Source organism: Mobula birostris, chromosome 21, assembly GCF_030028105.1.
Source record: "Mobula birostris isolate sMobBir1 chromosome 21, sMobBir1.hap1, whole genome shotgun sequence".
Lineage (NCBI taxonomy): Eukaryota > Metazoa > Chordata > Chondrichthyes > Myliobatiformes > Myliobatidae > Mobula > Mobula birostris.
The window spans coordinates 19,638,292-19,657,509 of NC_092390.1; the positions used below are offsets into that span (position 1 = coordinate 19,638,292).

Here is a 19,218-nt window from a genome sequence, read left to right on the forward strand (position 1 = left end):
TGCGGGCAATATGAAGAATATGAAGCTAGATGGTGGGGGAGGGGGCAAGTACTGCTGAGAGCAAGAGATCTGCAGAATGACTTGGAGACGTATATTAGGAGAATTAGCACAGCCTCAGCAAAGACAGACGTCCATTTAGAAAGGAGATGAGGAGGAAGTTCAATAACCACAGGTTGTGAATCAATGCAACTCGTTGTCACGGGCATTTGTGAAGGCCAAGTCACTGTGTATATTTAAGGCAGAGGTTCATAGGTTCTTGAGTATAATCATGGTGTGAAAGGTTACAGGGAGAAGGCAGGAGAATGATGTTGAGATAGTAAATGGATCAGCCGTGAAATGCCGGCGCAAATTCAATGAGTCGAAATGGCCTAATTCTGCCTTTACATTTTATGGTCTTATGTTCTTTATTACTCTGTGTAATTTTGCCACTGATATATCACTGATATATATCTCCGGTATCACCAGATGCCAGTGACCTCTCGAAGGCTGTGGAATAATCCTCTTTCACTTTTTCTCCCGGTTATCTTCCTGGTGCTGGTGATTCTGGCAAAGAGAGTATGTGGTCCCTCCAATGTGTCGGTCGCTACATGGTTTCCATGCAGGGGCGGACCTACGAGTGCTATAGTCGTCTTCACTTTAAAGGCGCATTCATGTTGCTTATCTGGACTCGTTTCGTTTGGTGTTTTTCTCCTGTTGTTGTAATAATCCCCGTGTTTGTGTGTACGTGAGTGTGTGTGTGTGTGTGTGTGTGTGTGTGTGTGTGTGTGTGTGTGTCTGTCTGTCTGTCTGTCTGTCTGTCTGTCTGTGTCTGTGTGTGCGTGTGTGAACGGGAGAGAAGAACATAATGTGTGGGAGGACAGAATCAGAATCTGGTTTATTATCACTAATTTAATTAACTTTCAACTTTAACGCTTCGTAAAACTGAAAAGTTAGTGAGAGTTATAAGAGAAATGCTTGTGGAAGTTAGATTTAATCGAGTACAACAGGTAACTTGCTCTTGTCAGCAGTCATCCACGCTTTCCCCATGACGTCACTGCCAGCATTTCTCAGAGTGGCCGCCATGTTCGAACAATCTTCGGATACCTCACCAATGAACTTGCTCACAGCATAAGGAGAGAAGTGGGGATAATTGCTAATCATATCATCATATCCAATACATTTTCAGCTTCCCAAACAAGGAGCTGCTCACGGCTGCATGTAGCAAGACAGAGAACATTCATACATGGCATGACGTAGGCGGGGACAGAGTCACGATGGCGCTAAACTGCGACTCTTTCGAGTTCATCTACAAAAACAGATTATTTTCTACCTTCGATGCCTCTCCTTTTCCCTTTCAGGGTGGATGGGGTTCTGTTGAAGACACTGACCTGGAGTTGAGCTCAGACTTCAGTTCTTTGCGGTGTGGGACCCTCCTCTCTGGGTCTTACAGCCGACGCTGTTCGATATCCCAAGGATGCGGCCTAAAGACGAGCGAGCCTTCGGGGTTCCGAGGTTTCGCGGCCTATGGACGGGTTGATTCTAAGACGGTGACGGCGACTAAGGCGCCGGGGAGAGAACGGAACATCGGGAACAACGAATCAGCTGTCAGAGGCTGTGTACTCGGCAAATGGTTTTCTTTCTCCCCCTTCCCCGAATCTCGGGTCACAGAAATCGGAGAAAAGCGGCGCGACAGGCTTTTAACACCGTAAATCGGCGAGTTGTTTTGTTATGTCTCCCCTTTCGCTGTGAAGGGGGACACCTCTTTCCCTTTATTGAAGGAAGAGAGAGAGAGAGCCTGTGCCATGTCAAGTTGTCAGGTGAATGATCAGTTTTTGTGGTACTGCAGATCATGGTCTTACTGGGGGCTTTGATATTACTTGCTTGGAGGGTAAAGGGTGCTGATGCTTTTTTTTTGCGGAAGAGAGTAGGGGTGGGGAGGGTCGTTGCTTCACTGCTGCTTGTGCGTGGGAGGGGGAGCTGGAGGCGCTTCGGGGTTCTAACGTTTTAACTGTCATTCATTCTTTGGGGCACTCTTCTGTTTTCGTGGATGTCTGTGAAGGGTAAGAATTGCAGGATGTATATCGTATACATTCTCTGATATTAAATGGAACTATTGAACCATTGGCTAATCACATACTCAAGACAAATATGACGCAAGCAATGGTGAACTCCGGCAAGAGAATTCAATTTCATGAACGTCGCTGAGTCCCCGAACATAGAAACGTGGGTATTACCATTCACCAGACATCCAACAAGACTGGCTGCCGAAATCATGAAACTACCGTGTGACCAAGAGGCACCGACTTCTCTTTCAAGTGTCAACCTCTTAATGCGTTCACGCAATGTCCGGAATATGGCCTAATTGAGGACACGGTTATGTATCATCGAAAAGATTATTTATAATAAAGATTCGATTCATTATTAGCTGTCTCAAAGTATATGAATCTATTCTGAAGCTCAATAAGTATTTCTCGCGTCGATTCTTAATTTACTCTGATCCCGGGTGAATGACCATTGAGTATTGTGTAACTCCGATCTGTTGGAGTGTGGCGACATCAACTGGACCGAACATTAATTACAGCAAGATGAAGAATGACCTGCCGGAAAGCACATCGGGCATTTCATATCACTATGTGTAATTTGCGTATCAGACGATCAATGGGAAAGAACAATCTCAAAATCGACAGAAGAATATCGGTGTAGTGCGCGTGGCCGTTCTAGTAGTCGACCAAGCTGACGCGAATTGTACCCAGTGTGTCCACAGACGCCGCCTCGAGCATTCAGCTTTCCCACGACTTCCATGCAGAATTCCAGTGTCTGCATTTCTTTGCTTTCAACTATCGAATTTGTTTTCGGTGGGATCCTTGTGAGTGCCAAAATCGTTGAAAGGATATTTTCTTGTTTTAAATTTTATAGCAGCCATTAATTGCTCAAACACCTCCGGGCTTTAAGCAAGCATATATCGAATTCCAAAAGTATTCAGTGTATTTTCAAATACACCTGTTAGGTTTTACATAAAGACAAAGCAAGTTAAACACGTTGAGACTTTCAAATCTAAACTCGATAGTTATTTCAGCACACTAGATGAATTTGGCAAGCTTTGTTCGGCCGAATGGCCTGTTCTTGTCAAAAACTTTACAATGTTCTAATTTTCAGCAAATGTAACCTTCACCTATCGGACGTGGACAGTTACCACGCCCTCGGGGTTGAAGAAAACCAGCCTCTGTGTGTGTTTTAAGCCTCAGAGAGTTGTAGAAAATAGGGCTGTGTGAGGGTAAAAGGCTCTATCGCTTTTAGGGAAAGACAAGAATCTGGTGGTTAACAGGACGCGCGAAATATCTGGCAAGTGAAAGCGCCGTGGCTGTCCTTGTTCAGAGATCTTCCGTTGTCCCGTGGTCTTACAAAAGAAGCACCATTTGTAACATCGGTCTCCATAATTTTGGATCTCCGACCCAATTTATTATCACTGTAAACTGACATACTGGAGAGACACAGAGGCTGACTGATAAAATGGCTTTTATTCACCAGTACAAGCAGGAGTTTTCCTGGAGGCCCTCACGGTATATTCTCCGAAACTCAAAATAATTTCTAACTCTTCCGTCTTGGAGTATTGTTAGCTGTTTTGGACCCCTTATATTAGAAAGGATATGCTGAAAATGGAGAGGGTTTAAAGGAGATTAACGAATATAGTAGGGCATTGAAGAATGCAGTAGAACAGAGGGATCTGGGAATAATGGTGGAATCTCATGTGGATAGGGTGGTGAAGAAAGCTTTTGGTTTGCTGGCCTTTATAAATCAGAGCACTGAGTATAGGAGTTGGGATGTAATGTTGAAATTGTATAAGGTATCGCTAAGGCCAAATTTGGAGTATTGTGTACAGTTCTGGTCACCGAATTATAGGAAAGATGTCAATAAAATTGAGAAAGTACAGAGGAGATTTACTAAAATTTTGCCTGGATTTCATCTCCTAAGTTACAGAGAAAGGTTGACCAAGTTAGTTCTTTATTCTTTGGAGCATAGAAGGTTGAGGGGGGACTTGATAGAGGTATTTAAAATTATGAGGGGGATTGATAGAGTTGACGTGGATAGGCTTTTTCCATTGAGAGTGGGGAAGATTCAAACAAGAGGACATGAGTTGAGAGTTAAAGGGCAAAAGTTTAGGGGTAACATGAGGGGGAACTTCTTTACTCAGAGAGTGGTGGCTGTGTGGAACGAGCTTCCAGCAGAAGTGGTTGAGGCAGGTTCGATGTTGTCATTTAAAGTTAAATTGGAAAGATATATGGACAGGAAAGGAATGGAGGATTATGGGCTGAGTGCAGGTCGGTAGGAGTAGGTGAGGGTAAGAGTTCGGCACGGACAGGAAGGGCTGAGATGGCTTGTTTCCGTGCTGTGGTTGTTATATATGTTATATATAATTCCAGGATTGAATGGCTTGTCATATGAAGAGCGTTTGATGGCTCAGCGCCTGTATTCACTAGAATTCAGAAAAATTAGGAGTGACTTCATTGAAACCTATCGAATGTTGAAAGACCTTAATAGAGTGGATGTGGAGGGGATGATTCCAGTGCAGGGAGAGTGTAAGACCAGAGGGCACAGCCTCAGAGTAGAGGGGCGTACTTTTAGAACAGAGATGAGGAGGAATATCTTGAGCCAGAGAGTGGTGAATCTGTGGAATTATTTGCCTTGGGCAGGTCTGGAGGCCAAGTCTTTATGCATATTTCAGGCAGAGGATGATAGATTCTTGATTGGTCAGGGCATTAAGGGATACGGAGAGAAGGCAGGAGACTGGGCTGGAGAGGAAAATCTGATCGGCCATGATGGAATGGCGGAGCAGACTCGATGGGTCAAATGGCCTAATTCTGCTCCTGCTTCTTATGGTCTTATGCTCTTCATCTGCTCCGTTCTCCCTCCTTCCTGAGTTCTGTTATGTGCGGCTGTGCCTGACACTTCGTTCTGTGTTCTAAGTCCTTTCGTGCCATTTCTCATATTAAATAAATGACAATACCTGTGATAGGCATCCGTTAGTCTCGTGAGACCATGGATTTGCGCCTTGGAAGGTTTCCAGGGCACAGGCCTGGGCAAGGTTGTATGGAGGACCGGCAGTTGCCCATGCTGCAAGTCTCCGCTCTCCACGCCACCGATGTTGTCCAAGGGAAGGGCACTAGGACCCATACAGCTTGGCACCAGTGTCGTCGCAGAGCAATGTGTGGTTAAGTGCCTTGCTCAAGGACACAACACGCTGCCTCAGCTGAGGCTCGAACTAGCGACCTTCAGATCACTAGACCGACGCGCCACGCGCCAACACAATAAATGACAATGGAAGGAAAAATACTTAAAACCAGAGTATATGTTCCGCAGTCTCCCTTGTCTGTGCCACTGGACTCGTGATACCCGTTTTGATCGCTTTCATACAAACCCCATTACAAAAGTTAATTTGTTTTCAGGGGGCATCGACATGTGGGAATTGGGCATGATTCTTCGACTTGGAGAGGGCCAGGAAAAGGGGTGATGAACTTCAGACCTCTAGTCCTTGAAATCATTTTCCGGGGTATAACAAGGGATCCGGGGACAAACAGATGGTATTAAAATCGATTTTGCACAACTCAGCCAGGTTCTGTGAAATGCATTCAGAACGGCAAGCAAGACATCATTATTGGAATGTTGATTCACATTTTACACGACCATTACCTGAATAACTTTACAAACCATATCTTTTGAGAAACCTTTACCTTGCTATGAACCAGCAGCCTGTTTATATAAACAGTTGCCCGCAATTTCTTCTTGCAAATTTCATCAAGAACGGATGACCACTTCTTGCTTGAAATAATACCTGCTATGTTCACGTAATCCCATGACTTCTATAGCACCCTCCGTTCTCTGCTCCCAACTCTTCCTTCGGGAAGCTCTTATCAGGTGGAGCAGAAATCGGGAAATTGCACGGACAACGACGGCACTTACTCCGAAAGTGCTGGAGACACAAAATCACAAAATTCGGAGAGAAGCAGAGCAGGGGTGGGTGTGTGAGTGTGAGTGAGAGAGAGAGAGAAAGAGAGAGAGAGTAAAAGACAGAGAGAAAGAGAACGGGACCGGACCTGACCGGAGATATGCACAGACGAAAACGTAAGTGGACGCCACGAAACGGATAGTGACTGGGATGGGGATGGACACGGCGTTGAAATAAAAGAAGCTTTTGACCTCGCCATGTTCGTGTCCAGCATACTAATCGAGCAGGTGTAGAAGCGAGTGAGTTTATAGTGGAAGATGAAAACATATAGAGCATCGTGTGTAGAAATCTGGATCAAAAAGACTGAGAAGCGTCAGATACGAGGGAGAAGAGGAGCGGGTCCTGACTGAACAGGCGCTGGCTGTTCCCGTTCTCAAAAGAGCGTCCGTCTGCGTGAATTACAGATAAAGCGAGCCTCGCATTTTTGAGGGGATGAAATGAGGGGCCACCCCAGTCTGGGGAGGACAGAACGAAGTTGAAATAGATCGCTTCTGAATCTGAATACATGGGTATCTCCGAGTGCTCAGTTGTAAACTATGCCTACACATTTCACCAAGTGGAGAATGACGGTGACAATGCCTCGGCAAGATACATCTGTTACCTTTATGATTTAACGATCTTTATGATCAGTACCAGCGGGTATGTCAACGCCTTCTTCAGCTCCGCTCTGAATTTACCCTGCGTTACGGCGTAAATACAGGTGTTGGTGCAGGAACTGAGGATCTGCAGCATCGATGCTGTGAAATTGGAGACATAAAGGGGACTCGTGTCCCAGAAATGGAGAATGTTTGCAGCTCTTCCGTAGATATCAAATACCAAGAGTGTTGACCACAACAATCTGAAACTGCTCGTTATACTAAAGAGTAAAACGATGGATTTCTTGCTGTTCTCCGGATCCTTCCATTACAGCGGCTCCGGAGCCCACTGCGGACCCTATTGGCTGCTAAAATCTGTCTGACCGTCAGAGCATTAAACAGTAAAATGAGAAGGAACGGGAGACAAGGCATTAAAATGCGATGAAACATCTCAAATGCCCCCCCCCCCAGGCAGGGAGCGAATGGAAGCTCACCTTACTCATACAACCATAAGAAACATTATTTAATATTTCTCTGGGCTTGTGTATAAAATAACAGGGGACACTCTCCAAACAAGCCAGCACACACACTGCTCCAATAACCACAGTCGCCGTTCTCGCGGTGCAATATTTTCTTTTGAGCTTCTTACAACTAAAGGCCACGAATCGCTCAAAGCTGAAAGCGACTGTCAGTCAGACAGAGACAGCGGTGCTCGCTAAGAGTAGGCAATGAACGAACTGCAAACAGGAGTCCGAATCTGGAGTATTGTGTTCAGTTTTGGCCACCAAATTACAGGAAGGATATAAATAAGGTTGAAAGAGTGCAGAGAAGGTTTACAAGGATGTTGCCGGGACTTGAGAAACTCAGTTACAGAGAAAGGTTGAATAGGTTAGGACTTTATTCCCTGGAGCGTAGAAGAATGAGAGGAGATTTGATAGAGGTATATAAAATTATGATGGGTATAGATAGAGTGAATGCAAGCAGGCTTTTTCCACTGAGGCAAGGGGAGAAAAAAACCAGAGGACATGGGTTAAGGGTGAGGGGGGAAAAGTTTAAAGGGAACATTAGGGGAGGCTTCTTCACACAGAGAGTGGTGGGAGTATGGAATGAGCTGCCAGACGAGGTGGTAAATGCGGGTTCTTTTTTAACATTTAAGAATAAATTGGACAGATACATGGATGGGAGGTGTATGGAGGGATATGGTGCGTGTGCAGGTCAGTGGGACTAGGCAGAAAATGGTTCGGCACAGCCAAGAAGGGCCAAAAGGCCTGTTTCTGTGCTGTAGTTTCTATGGTTTCTATGGTTTCTAGGAGCCATATAAAGGAATGAAGATCGAAAATATAGGAAGACTACAAGCCTCAACAGCGGGACAGGTATAACGACCATGAGATCGGCCACTGCCATTCCCACCAGGTAGCGAGTGATACATTTGGAGAGACCGCACTTTCCTCGGCACAGGATCATAATAAGAGGAAAGGAAGTAGGGAAACTAGTTCAGCACGGACTCAAAGTAGCAGTTTGACAGGATCAGACGAGGTCTTGAATTGTATTGCTGCGTTGAGTGGTAGAAATGGGACACGGACCATAAGAACGGACAGAGAGGATACAGTACATGTATGGGTAGAGACTGTACTTAGAGAGCCGTGTAAGTTATCGTATCTGATTGAAGACCCAGAGCGCAAAGCGGCAGGTATGGGAGTCGTGCAACGCTAGATGGCTAACTGCCTTCTCAGATAAAGATAAAGCACTGTAAGCAAGCTGTGTACTCAGTGCTCAATGACAGCAAAGAATCCAAGCGTGGACAGTCCACAACCATAGCCTCAGGCTGCCAAACTTTGGATTTGAGTATGTATTGACTCCACTCGCCCAATCAATATTGCCTATGAATTCAACCATGACATTCAACAGCTGCAGATCTTCAGTTCTAGTTTTCTAGTTCATTGACGATGAGTTGCAGGGGGATGGGAGGCAGAGTGCCAGAACAGATCGTGGCGAGGTTGTGCAGACATGTTGTTTCGAACTCAGACAAAGTCAGGAATCAAAAGGTTGAGCGTGACGTGACTAATGTTCAGTGCTGCGTATATTTCAATGTAAGAAGTATTATAGAAAAGGCAGATGAGCTCAGGGCATGGGACAACACATGGAATTATGATATCATAGCCATTAGTGAGACTTGGTAGCAGAGGGTGCAAGACTGGCAGTTCGATATTCCAGGGCTCTGTTCTTTTGAACTTGACAGAGTGGGGGGGGGATTAAAGAGGGAGGGGTGGTGTTACTAGTCAGGGAAAATGCCATGACAGTGCTCAGTCAGGTCAGACTAGAAAACTCCTTTAGTGAGGCTTTATGGCTGATACTAAGAATAGGAAGTTATGACCACATTAATGGGACTATACTGTGGCCCACCTAACAGTTCGTGGGATTTGAAGGAACAAATTTGTAGAGAGATTGCAGACTGTTGCAAGAAACATAAGGTTATTATAGTAGGTGATTTTTTAACTCTCCACATATTGATTGAGACTCCCATACTGCAAAAGGACTAGATGGGATAGAATTTGTTAAATGCGTTCAGGAACATTTCCTTAATTAGTATATACAAGTCCCAATGGGAGAGTGTGCAATACTTGATCTCCTGTTAGAGAATGAGGCAGGGCAGATGACAGAAGTTTGTGTAGGGGAACTCTCTGCATCTAGTGATCATAATGCCATTAGCTTCATAATAAATATGGAAAAATATAGGTCTGGTCCGCAGGCTGAGATTCTAAATTAGAGAAAGGCCAATTTTGATGGCAAGCGTGTGTTGGGACAGGCTGTTTTCTGGCAAAGGTCTGCTGGGTAAGTGGGAGGCCTTCAGGAGTGAAATTTTGAGAGTACAAATCTTGCATGTGCCTGTCAAAATAAAAGATAAAGATAACGGGTTTAGGAAACCTTGGTTTTCAAGAGATATTGAGACCCTGGTTTAGCAAAAACAAAGGAGGTCCATAGCCGGTATAGGCAGGTAGGAATGAATGAGGTACTTATGGAGTAAAAGGAATGCGAGAGAACACTTAAGAGAAGGCTAAAAGAAGGCATGTGGTTGCTCTAGCAGACAAGGTGAAGGAGAATCCCAAGGGCTTCAACAGATATGTTAAAGGCAAAAGGATTGCAAGACACAAAATTGGCCCTCTAGAAGATCAGAATGGTAATCTATGTGTGGAGCCAAAAGAGATGGGGGAGATCGTAAATCCTCCTCGTGAGATCAAATTCAAATCAAATTAAGTCAAATTCAAGTTTAATTATCGTTCAACCGTACATGAATACAGACAAAATGCAAAACATACACAGTACATTCAAGGTAGCGAGCACTCTCAGTCACGCAAAAAAAAAAATATATATATAGCCCAAGTCCTTGAGTGACAAGTCCTACAAATTGATGGTGCAGTTCCTGGCAGTTCACAGACATACACAAACACACACACACACACTCCAACTTTTCATTCCACTGATCAAACACCGGAGGGCAGTACCAACAGGAGAGGCCATACCCCAGCTGAGCATGAACGCCACGTTACAGCGCCTACGGTGTCTCCTCTCCTGAACTGCAGCAGCAGGCAAGCCCACTGCTTGAGGCCTAGTTCTCACTACAACCAAGGCCACATACAGTTGAAGTCAGAAGTTTACATACACCTTAGCCAAATCCATTTAAACTCAGTTTTTCACAATTCCTGACATTTAATCCTAGAAAACATTCCCTGTCTTAGGTCAGTTAGGATCACTACTTTATTTTAAGAATGTGAAATGTCAGAATAATAGTAGAGAGAATGATTTATTTCAGCTTTTATTTCTTTCATCACTTTCCCAGTGGGTCAGAAGTTTACATACACGTTGTTAGTAATTGGTAGCATTGCCTTCAAGTTGCTTAACTTGGGTCAAACATTTTGGGTAGCCTTCCACAAGCTTCTACCCGTAAGTTGCTGGAATTTTGTTCCATTCTTCCAGACAGAACTGGTGTAACTGAGTCAGGTTTGTAGGCCTCCTTGCTCGCACACACTTTTTCAGTTCTGCCCACAAATTTTGTATGCATCTTTGCTGTCCAGATGTTCCAAGGTTGTGTGAAGAACCAGTAAGATGGCATCTGCTGCGGATCTGTTCCAATAGGCAAATTGGAGTGGTCCCAAGTCATCATTCAGACAGGAACTGATATGTTCCAACACCAGCCTCTCAAAACATTTCATCACTGTGGATGTAAGTGCCACTGGCAATAGTCATTGAGCCAGGTTACCATGTTCTTTTTGGGCACTGGTATGATTGAAGCCTGCTTGAAGCAGGTGGGTACAACACGCTGCTGAAACAAGAGGTTGAAGATATCCATGAACATACCAGCCAGTTGTTCAGCACAAGCCTTCAGTACTTGGCCAAGTACTCCATCTGGACCAAGTGCTTTCCTTGGATTCACTCCCTTGAAGGCAGCCTGCACGTCATCTTCACGTACTGAGACCAAAAGATCATCAGGAGACATAGAGGGTGCGCGATGGTTCCTCTCTGTTCTGGTGGTCAAAGTGAGTATAGAAAGCATTGAGCTCATCTGGAAGCAAAGCTCTGTTGCCCCCATTTCACTAGAAATTTCACTCAGGAATAGCAAATGATTTTCAACTTTGATCAGTATGACGTGACACGTTTTAGACACTGAAAGCAGCTGTGCAAGGAGACACAGTGTGAAAACGGCTTTTAGCTTGCTGAACATCAGACAGGACATTAGGTTAAGGAGAAGGGTCATTATGTTGTAGTTACAGCATAGAAGTTATTGTTGAGTCCACTCTTGGAATATCATGTTCAGTATTGGTCACCCTGTTATAGGAAAGACTTTGTCGAGCTGGAGAGGGTGCAGAAGAGATTTCTGATGGTGACACCTGGACTAGAGAACCTGAGTTATAAGAACAGGTTGGTCACGCTGGCCATTTATTCCTTCGAGTGTAGGAGAATGAGGACTGAACTCCTCCAAATTTATAAAATCATGAGTGGTATAAATAAGACGGATATTCATAGACTTTTCAGCAAACCTGGGGAGTCCAAAACCAGAGAGCAGATATACAAGAGAGGAGGGGAGAGATTTAAGAAAGCTGAGATGTAAGTTCTATACACAGAGGGTTGAGATTACCTGGAATGAGCACACCCAGACTTGCACACATATCCCATATATAGAGACTCACACACATGCTAACTAAATGTGTGCAGTCACCTGCCACACACGAACACGTCCGACATACTCACGCAGTAACACACAGAGCCGCGCGCACCAACGGATGTCGGTGCAGCCGCACACGTAATCTCTCAAATCCAACGCAGGTTTCTGTCCTCAGAGCCGGTTCCCATACTTACCGTGTCTCGGGAGCTGATCACAATCAGTGAGGTTGAACCTCCCGACCTGCTGGCATTCGACAGGGATTCGGGAATTGCATTAAGATAAAGTGGGGATTCAGAGGATTTGGATTCAGTGAGAAGAGATTCTGGAAGTGCTGTCATTCTGGAGTAACACAAATCAAATGCTGAAGAAACTCAGCAGGTCAGGCAGGATCTATGGGAGAGAATAAACAGCCGACCTTTCGGTCCGAGGCCCTCCTTCGTGACGTTAATAACGGGACCTGAGGGTCGTCTGCTTATTCCGCTCCACAGAAGCTGCTTGACATGCTGAGTTACTTCCGCGGTTTTTTGCTCCGTTGTGATTGATGCTGCTTTGGTAATTGTGTCGAAATTAGGAGGGGATTCGGAAAGTTACATCGCTATTAAATGAAGTATGGTTAAACGATTATTCGGAGTATCGAGTTGATAATAAGTGGAAATCTGGGGAGGCACATTGATAGTGAATAAGGATTTGAGGAGTTGTGTTGGAATTATTTGGGGTTTTAGAAAATTGGACTGTTAATAGGTGGATAGGCAGCAAATTAAATTATTGCCCTTTGTACATTTAGAGAATGGTACTATTAAATTGGGATTTGTGTAAATGTATTGGAATTAAAAGAGGATTTGGGAATTGCATTGGACTAAGTGAGATTCAGGAGTTACCATCGGATTATATGATTTGGATTGCGCGCGGATTTCCTGCGGACTGGGGTACTTGTCTAGCCGGGTGCCTCAGGACTAATGCTCGAACACCCTGTTTTTCATTATCAATGTAACGGATCTGAACGTGAATGTGCATGGCACGGACAGCAGCGTTGCTGTCGATACTAAACTAGGGGTTCTTGTTGATCGTGAAATTGTTTACAATGAATTACCAAGACATCTTGATCAGTTAGGAAGATGTGCTGAGGAACAGCAAATGGTTTTCAATTTAGATCTCTGTGACATGATGCATTTTAAATATTTAGACCAAGGAAAGGGGAAAAGTGGAAACAGTGACGGCGACTGGGAGGCGAAAGGTGGAGGTGAAAAAGGGCTTCGGGTGGTGGGAACTGACAGGAGAGGAAGGGGAGTCAAGGGAAGGAGGTGGGAGGGAAGATAGAGGGCAGTGAGAAGAGAGTGAGGCTGATAGGCTGGGGGGGGGGATTACTGACTGGAATTGTGTTCTATTGTGCGTGTGAGAAAGGATGTGCCATTTTCGAGAGTGGGGTCTCTACGTGTGCACGAGAGTGAGACCTTCAGTCCGGCAGAGGCGGGGAGCCGTTGACAGTTTCGTTCTACCGTTTCCATGTGCGCATACCTTCAACCGCAGATCTGCAAAGAAAAAGCTCCAAACCGAGAAGGAAGTCAGTGAGACCCTGGGAGTGACGCCGGGTCGCCTACCCCTCCGAACAAGCCGCCGTCACTCACAGATTCGTAGTAAAGTGGGTATCAGTGATGGGGTGGTAAGGGCAGCGGTGGACAAGGGTCGGTTTTCGGGATCCACCCCGACCCACTGCCCTCTCTCCATTAATGTCACCCGACCTACTGATCATTACCGGCTTTATCCGTTTCCATTTCACGTTGACTGTTTCTTAACCCACCACACCAGCCCTCACCAGCCCCAACACACACACACACACACACACACACACACACACACACACACACACACAGGTCCAGCCCTTCCCATGCTGGCAGTTGGAGCACATACTGAACTACTGCTGTCCCGTTCAGCTCCGTCGTTCAGCCCCTCACCCGCACACTGGCGAACAATTCGCAGCGACCTGCACGTCTCTGGGCCGTTGGAGGGAACCAGGGCTCCCGGGACGGGGTGGGGTGGGGGGGGTGGAATCTCACGGAGTCAGAGGGAGAGCGTGGAGATGGGGCAGTTGGTATACAAGTAGATGCAGCATGTAGTGAGAAAGTGAGAAAGGACAGGCAGATGAGTGGCAAATTGCAGTCAGTTGGATCAGTTGAAGTGTAACAGGGGGCCAAAATCTAAAAGGATGATGGATACGGGACGGACAGTGTTATATTTCAATGCACGTAATATATGGAATAAGTATTTGATGTAGCGCAGTTAGAGATGGGCAAGAATGGCATTGTAGGCATTACTAAGCCGAGGTTGAGGGAAGATCATAGTTGCCAGCTTGGCATTCAAGCATACACATTGTATCAAAAGGACAGCAAGTAAGTAGAGAGGGTGGGGTGGCTCTGTTGGTGAAAAAAAATAAACCAAATCCTGCGAAATAGATGACATGGGGATGGGAGATAGAGTCACAGAAAAGCATAGCACAGAAACAGGCCCTTCAGCCCATCTAGTCTGCCGAACCATTTAAACTCCCATCGCCTCACACCAGGACCATAGCCCTCCATACCCTTACCAACCACCTACCTATTCAAATTTCTCCTAAATTTTGAAATCAAACATGTATGCCCCACTTGTGCTGGCAGCTCAAACTCCACTCTCATGAACCTCTGAGTGAAGAAGTTTCTGCTCATGTTCCCCTTAAACTCTTCACCTTTCATCCTCAACCCATGACCTCTGGTTCTAGCTCCACTCAACCTCGGTGGAAAAAGCTTGCTTGCATTTACCCTTCCTATGCACCGCAGAATTTTGTATACTATCAAATCTCCTCTCAATCTTCTATGTTCGAAGGAATAAAGTCCTAACCTATTCAATCTTTCCTTATAACTCAGGTCCTCCAGACCCAGCAATATCAAGTTTTCTCTGTACTCTTTCAACATTATTGACATCTTTCCTGTAGGTAGGAGATCAAAACTGCACATAGTACTCCAAGTTAGGCCTCGCCGTCTTATACGACTTCAACATAACATCCCCTGTGATTTATGAAGGCCAATGTGCCAAAAGCTTTCTTTATGATGCTATATAACCATTTCACCACTTTCAATGAATTATGGACCTGTATTCCCAGATCCCTTTGTTTGACCACACTCCTCCGTGCCCTTCTGTTCACTGTGTAAAACCTACCCTGGTTGGTCCTACTGAAGTGCTACGTCTTGCACTTGTCTGCATTAAATTCCACCTGCCATTTTTCAGCCTATTTTTCCAGCTGGTCCAGATCCAGCTGCAAACCATGAAAGCCTTCCTCGCCACCCACTACACCATTAACCTTGGTGTCATCTGCAAACTTGCTGATCCAGTTAACCACATTATCATCCAAATCATTGATATAGATGACAAACAACAACAATCCCAGCATCGATCCCTGTGGAACTCCACTTGTCATGGGCTCCAGTCAGAGAGACAACTGTCTTCTACCACACTGTGGCTTCTCCCACAAAGCCAATATCTAATCCAATTTACTACCTCAACTTGAATGCTGAGTGATTGGACCTTCTTGATTAACCTCCCAGAAAACATCTTTACTGTCTTACCTTCATCAACTTTCGTGGCAACTTCCTCAAAAAAGGATTGGTTAGACATGACCTACTATGCTGACATTCTTCAATCAGCCTATGTGTATCCAAATACGTATATATCCAGTCCCTCAGAATACCTTCCATTAACTTTCCCACCACTGATTTCAGGCTCACCAGTCTATAATTTCCTGGTTTATCTTTAGAGCCTTTCAAGAACAGCCGAAAGGCATTGGCTATCCTCCAATCCTCTGGCACCTCACCTGTCGCTAAGGATGATTTAAGTATCTCTGCTAGGGCCCCGGCAATTTCTGCACTTGCCTCCTGCAAGGTCCAAGGGAATAGCTTGTCAGGCCCTGGAGATTTATCCACCCTAATTCACCTCAGGACAGCAAACACCTCCTCTGTAATCCGTACAGGGTCCATGAAGTTGATGCCACTTTGCCTCACTTCTATTGGCTCTGTGTCTGTCTCCTGAGTAAATACAAGTGCAAAGATTTCATTTACAGTCTTTCCCATCTGAATTGGCTCCACACATGGATTACCATTCTGAACTCCCAGTACTTCTATTAACTTTCCAACCACTGATGTTAGGCTCACTAGAGTTTAGACAATTTAAACACCGGGCCAATTGGATTGAAAATGCAGGGTGATGGGACCAGAGGCAAGAGTCAGGCGGATTCTACTCACTGCTCTGTGATGCTCACTCGTTTCAGAGCTGAACTGGGGCTGAGGTTGTACACTGCTCCAGGCTTCGTGTCTGTGGACTGATTTTCATTCTGAATGCTATTTGCTTACTTTTATTGTTTGTGCCATTTATTTTTTTTCTCCCTCTCACTGCACATTGGTTGTTTGATGGTCTTTTTTTTTAAGTGTTCTTTTGAGTTTCTTTGTTTTGTGGCTGCCTGTAAAGAGGCAAATCTCAAGGTGGTATAATCTATGCATAGTTTGAAAATAAACATACTTTGAACTTTTTTTTTGTACCTTGAGGGAGGAAGGCAAAGGAAAGGAAATAATAGGGCAGTTAGCCTGACTCAGTCATTGAGAAGACGTTGAAGAGCATTATTAAGGACGAGGTTTCAGGGTACTTGGAGGCGCATGATGAAAATAAGCCAAAGTCAAAATCCCAAAACAATTCCAGGTCTTCCCACAAGTTTGTATTTGAAATGAGTGCCCCTTACTTTGTGCCAATCAACTCCTGTCCATAGCTCTCTCCCTGATGAAGGAGATACCCTATCAAGATGCTCAACAGATAACATATCAATACCCTTTAGGATCGTATGTGAATATACTCTAAATTCAGGCCCAAAATGTCTCAGCCCTACTGGTTGATCACCCCAGAAATTACCCTGGTGAATCTCCTCAAGAGTGCCTCCAATGTAACTCTTATCATTTCTTTAAGCACGGGGGACCAAAACCATGAACAGAATTGTAGGTGTGGCCGCATCCACACCCTATAAAATGGTAACATCACTGCACCATTCCTAACTCCACTCCCCGTGCATTAAAGGCCAAAGTCCCACCTGCTTTCTGAACCACTTTAATGAGAGTCACTATATCATCATCAGATTTCTGTCCACTGTTTCTGTGTTCTCAGCAGACTTGGACATTTTACATCTCATTCTGGTCTTGTCATCAAACAGTTAACAACTATGTCCAAGAACCGATCCCTGGGTTTCTCCAAAAGTCATCTTCTTCCAGTCTGAAAATTACCCACTTATTCCAGCCACACGGAAAATACTGGAGGAACAAAGCGTCGATGGAGAGGAATGGACTGTCACTGTATCACCTTTGCTTATTTAGGAAATAACCATTGTTCAACATCCTGTGGGTCTGACTGTCTACCAACGACACCATGCTTTTCTTCGATTATCTTTGGGTACATAACATGTACTGGGTAATAAGTGACTAGTAGTATTCACAGCATAAGAGTGCCATACAGTGTCAAATCTCCAATAAGAAAGCCCAATCACCTACTCTTGAGGTTCCGTGGAATTGTTGACTCTGAGTTTACCACCATCAAATGCCAGGAGGTCACAATCATCAGAAAGTCCCCAGAAGCAGATGTGTAAGTAGAATATGCTGTTAGTAGGTCCGTGGGACATGCTCAGAATGTGAAGCTATAGTATCGGAGGAAGAAAAAAAGAGCCAATCACAGATTGATGAAAGGCAGAAATTACTCATTCCGATAGAGACAGGAAGACAGATGATTTAATGGTGTATCTGGATGCCTCATCTATGCCAGTTAGGAGATAGGGTGCTGCTCCTCCAAACTGTGTTGAGCCTTGCTGTAACAGTGTAATATCAGAGGTCATCAAAAAGACTAAAATTATCTTAGCCGAACTATTGTCTTTCACACATTGATGTCCTTTGCAAACTTATTACAGGGTAGAAAAGGCAAAGGATTTGTTGATGGGAATGTCAAACACAATAACACATTAGTTCTGCTGTGTCCATCAGTCCACCAGTACCTGAATGACACCAATACTTGAATGTGGAGGAGGAAATGTTTGAGGAGACAGCACACCAAAGAGAACCCAAATTCGTGTACATGTCCATGATCTGATCTGATAAATAGCCAAATATCTGATGGCACTGAAATGGCTCTCATTTAGGAAGGGATTCGCTGGACTACTGCACATGCAGATACACCAGCAAGTTCACATCTGCTGTGTGTGTGGGAAAGAATTCATCAAAGCATCTGATCTTCAGAAATGTCAGAGAGTTCACACCGGGGAGAGGCCATTCATCTATTCCAATTGTGGCAAGGGATTCATTCAGTCACCCGAGCTACTGAAACACCAGTCGGTTCACCCAGATGAGTAGCTGTTTACTTGTTCTGAGTGTGGGTTGGAATTAATTCAGTCAGTTCACCTTATGAGGCTCCCGTGGCCTCTACTTATTACTCCTAATAAGTAGAGGCCGCACTTCTATCCTGAGTGAGCAAAGAAATTTATTCACTTATCACACCTGCTGAAACACCAATAACTTCACATCAGGGATGAAGTTTAAACAAGTTCTTTGTTAATTTTTTTTTTAACCATCATGGTGACTGAATCCAGTTGCAAGTTCATGAGGGACTGTTAATATCAGATCCTGCAGTTATTGGGGCTGCTCGTCACACCCAGGACTGATCGCTGAGTATTGCAGGGGTTGTTCTCCTGATTTTAGATTTAATTGTACTGTTGTTTAATATTGTGGAGGTTTACCTTGTATGTCCTCTATGACTTTCTACATACTGCAGAAGAAGGTAAGTTCACTGGGATTTTGCCCCAAATATTCAGCATTCCTCAAGGATGAAGGAAGAATGGGTGGTTAAACACCTCCTAACATCCTCTTTTCAAAATTGTGGGCCATTTTCACTGATGTCAAATGGTTGTGGCTCACACATCTGAAGTGTTGCAATAAACCACTCTCCTCTATACTATGATAGCAGAATAGTGGATAAATGTTCGATGAAGTAGGATCAGAAACCGAAGAGGAGCCAGCCCAAATCGGGGGCTTGGAGGTCCAGAAAGTAGTGGGGCTACACTTTACATGTAGGAAAGGAGGGAATCAGACTAGGAGGAAGTGCCTACAGATGAAAGATCAGCAATGTTTGGAAACCAATTGATTGAATTTCGGGTCGAGTCCCTTCACTATGCCTTGACTTTGTGTCTGCAGCACTTTGTGTGATGTTCCATAATTCCATCTTTTGCAAAATCTCTTCTGTTTTTGCTGATCTGCATTTGTAAGTGGCTTGGACTTTGACTTTTGACATATAGAATACCTGTTGATATTGAGTATATTTTTTGTGGAAACCTGCTGCTTCAAAGTAGATGCTGAGTTTTCTACCTAAAAACCTTGACTATATTTGAAACGTGGTGTGGAACCGGAGCTTGCAGTCACTTTCAATGGCAACTTGCTTACCCATAGCCCTTC

General features: G+C 44.6%; 1 protein-coding gene across 1 annotated transcript in view; it reads left to right on the plus strand.

Moving 5' to 3' along the window:
• LOC140186002 (equilibrative nucleobase transporter 1-like) overlaps window positions 1-1,688 on the plus strand; it is a 77,938-nt gene extending 76,250 nt beyond the window's left edge. Inside the window, exon 15 of the mRNA XM_072239827.1 lies at window positions 1,338-1,688. Within this exon, the coding sequence (XP_072095928.1) occupies window positions 1,338-1,688 (351 nt within the window). The remainder of the gene's footprint in view (window positions 1-1,337) is intronic.
• Window positions 1,689-19,218: the final 17,530 nt, after the last annotated feature.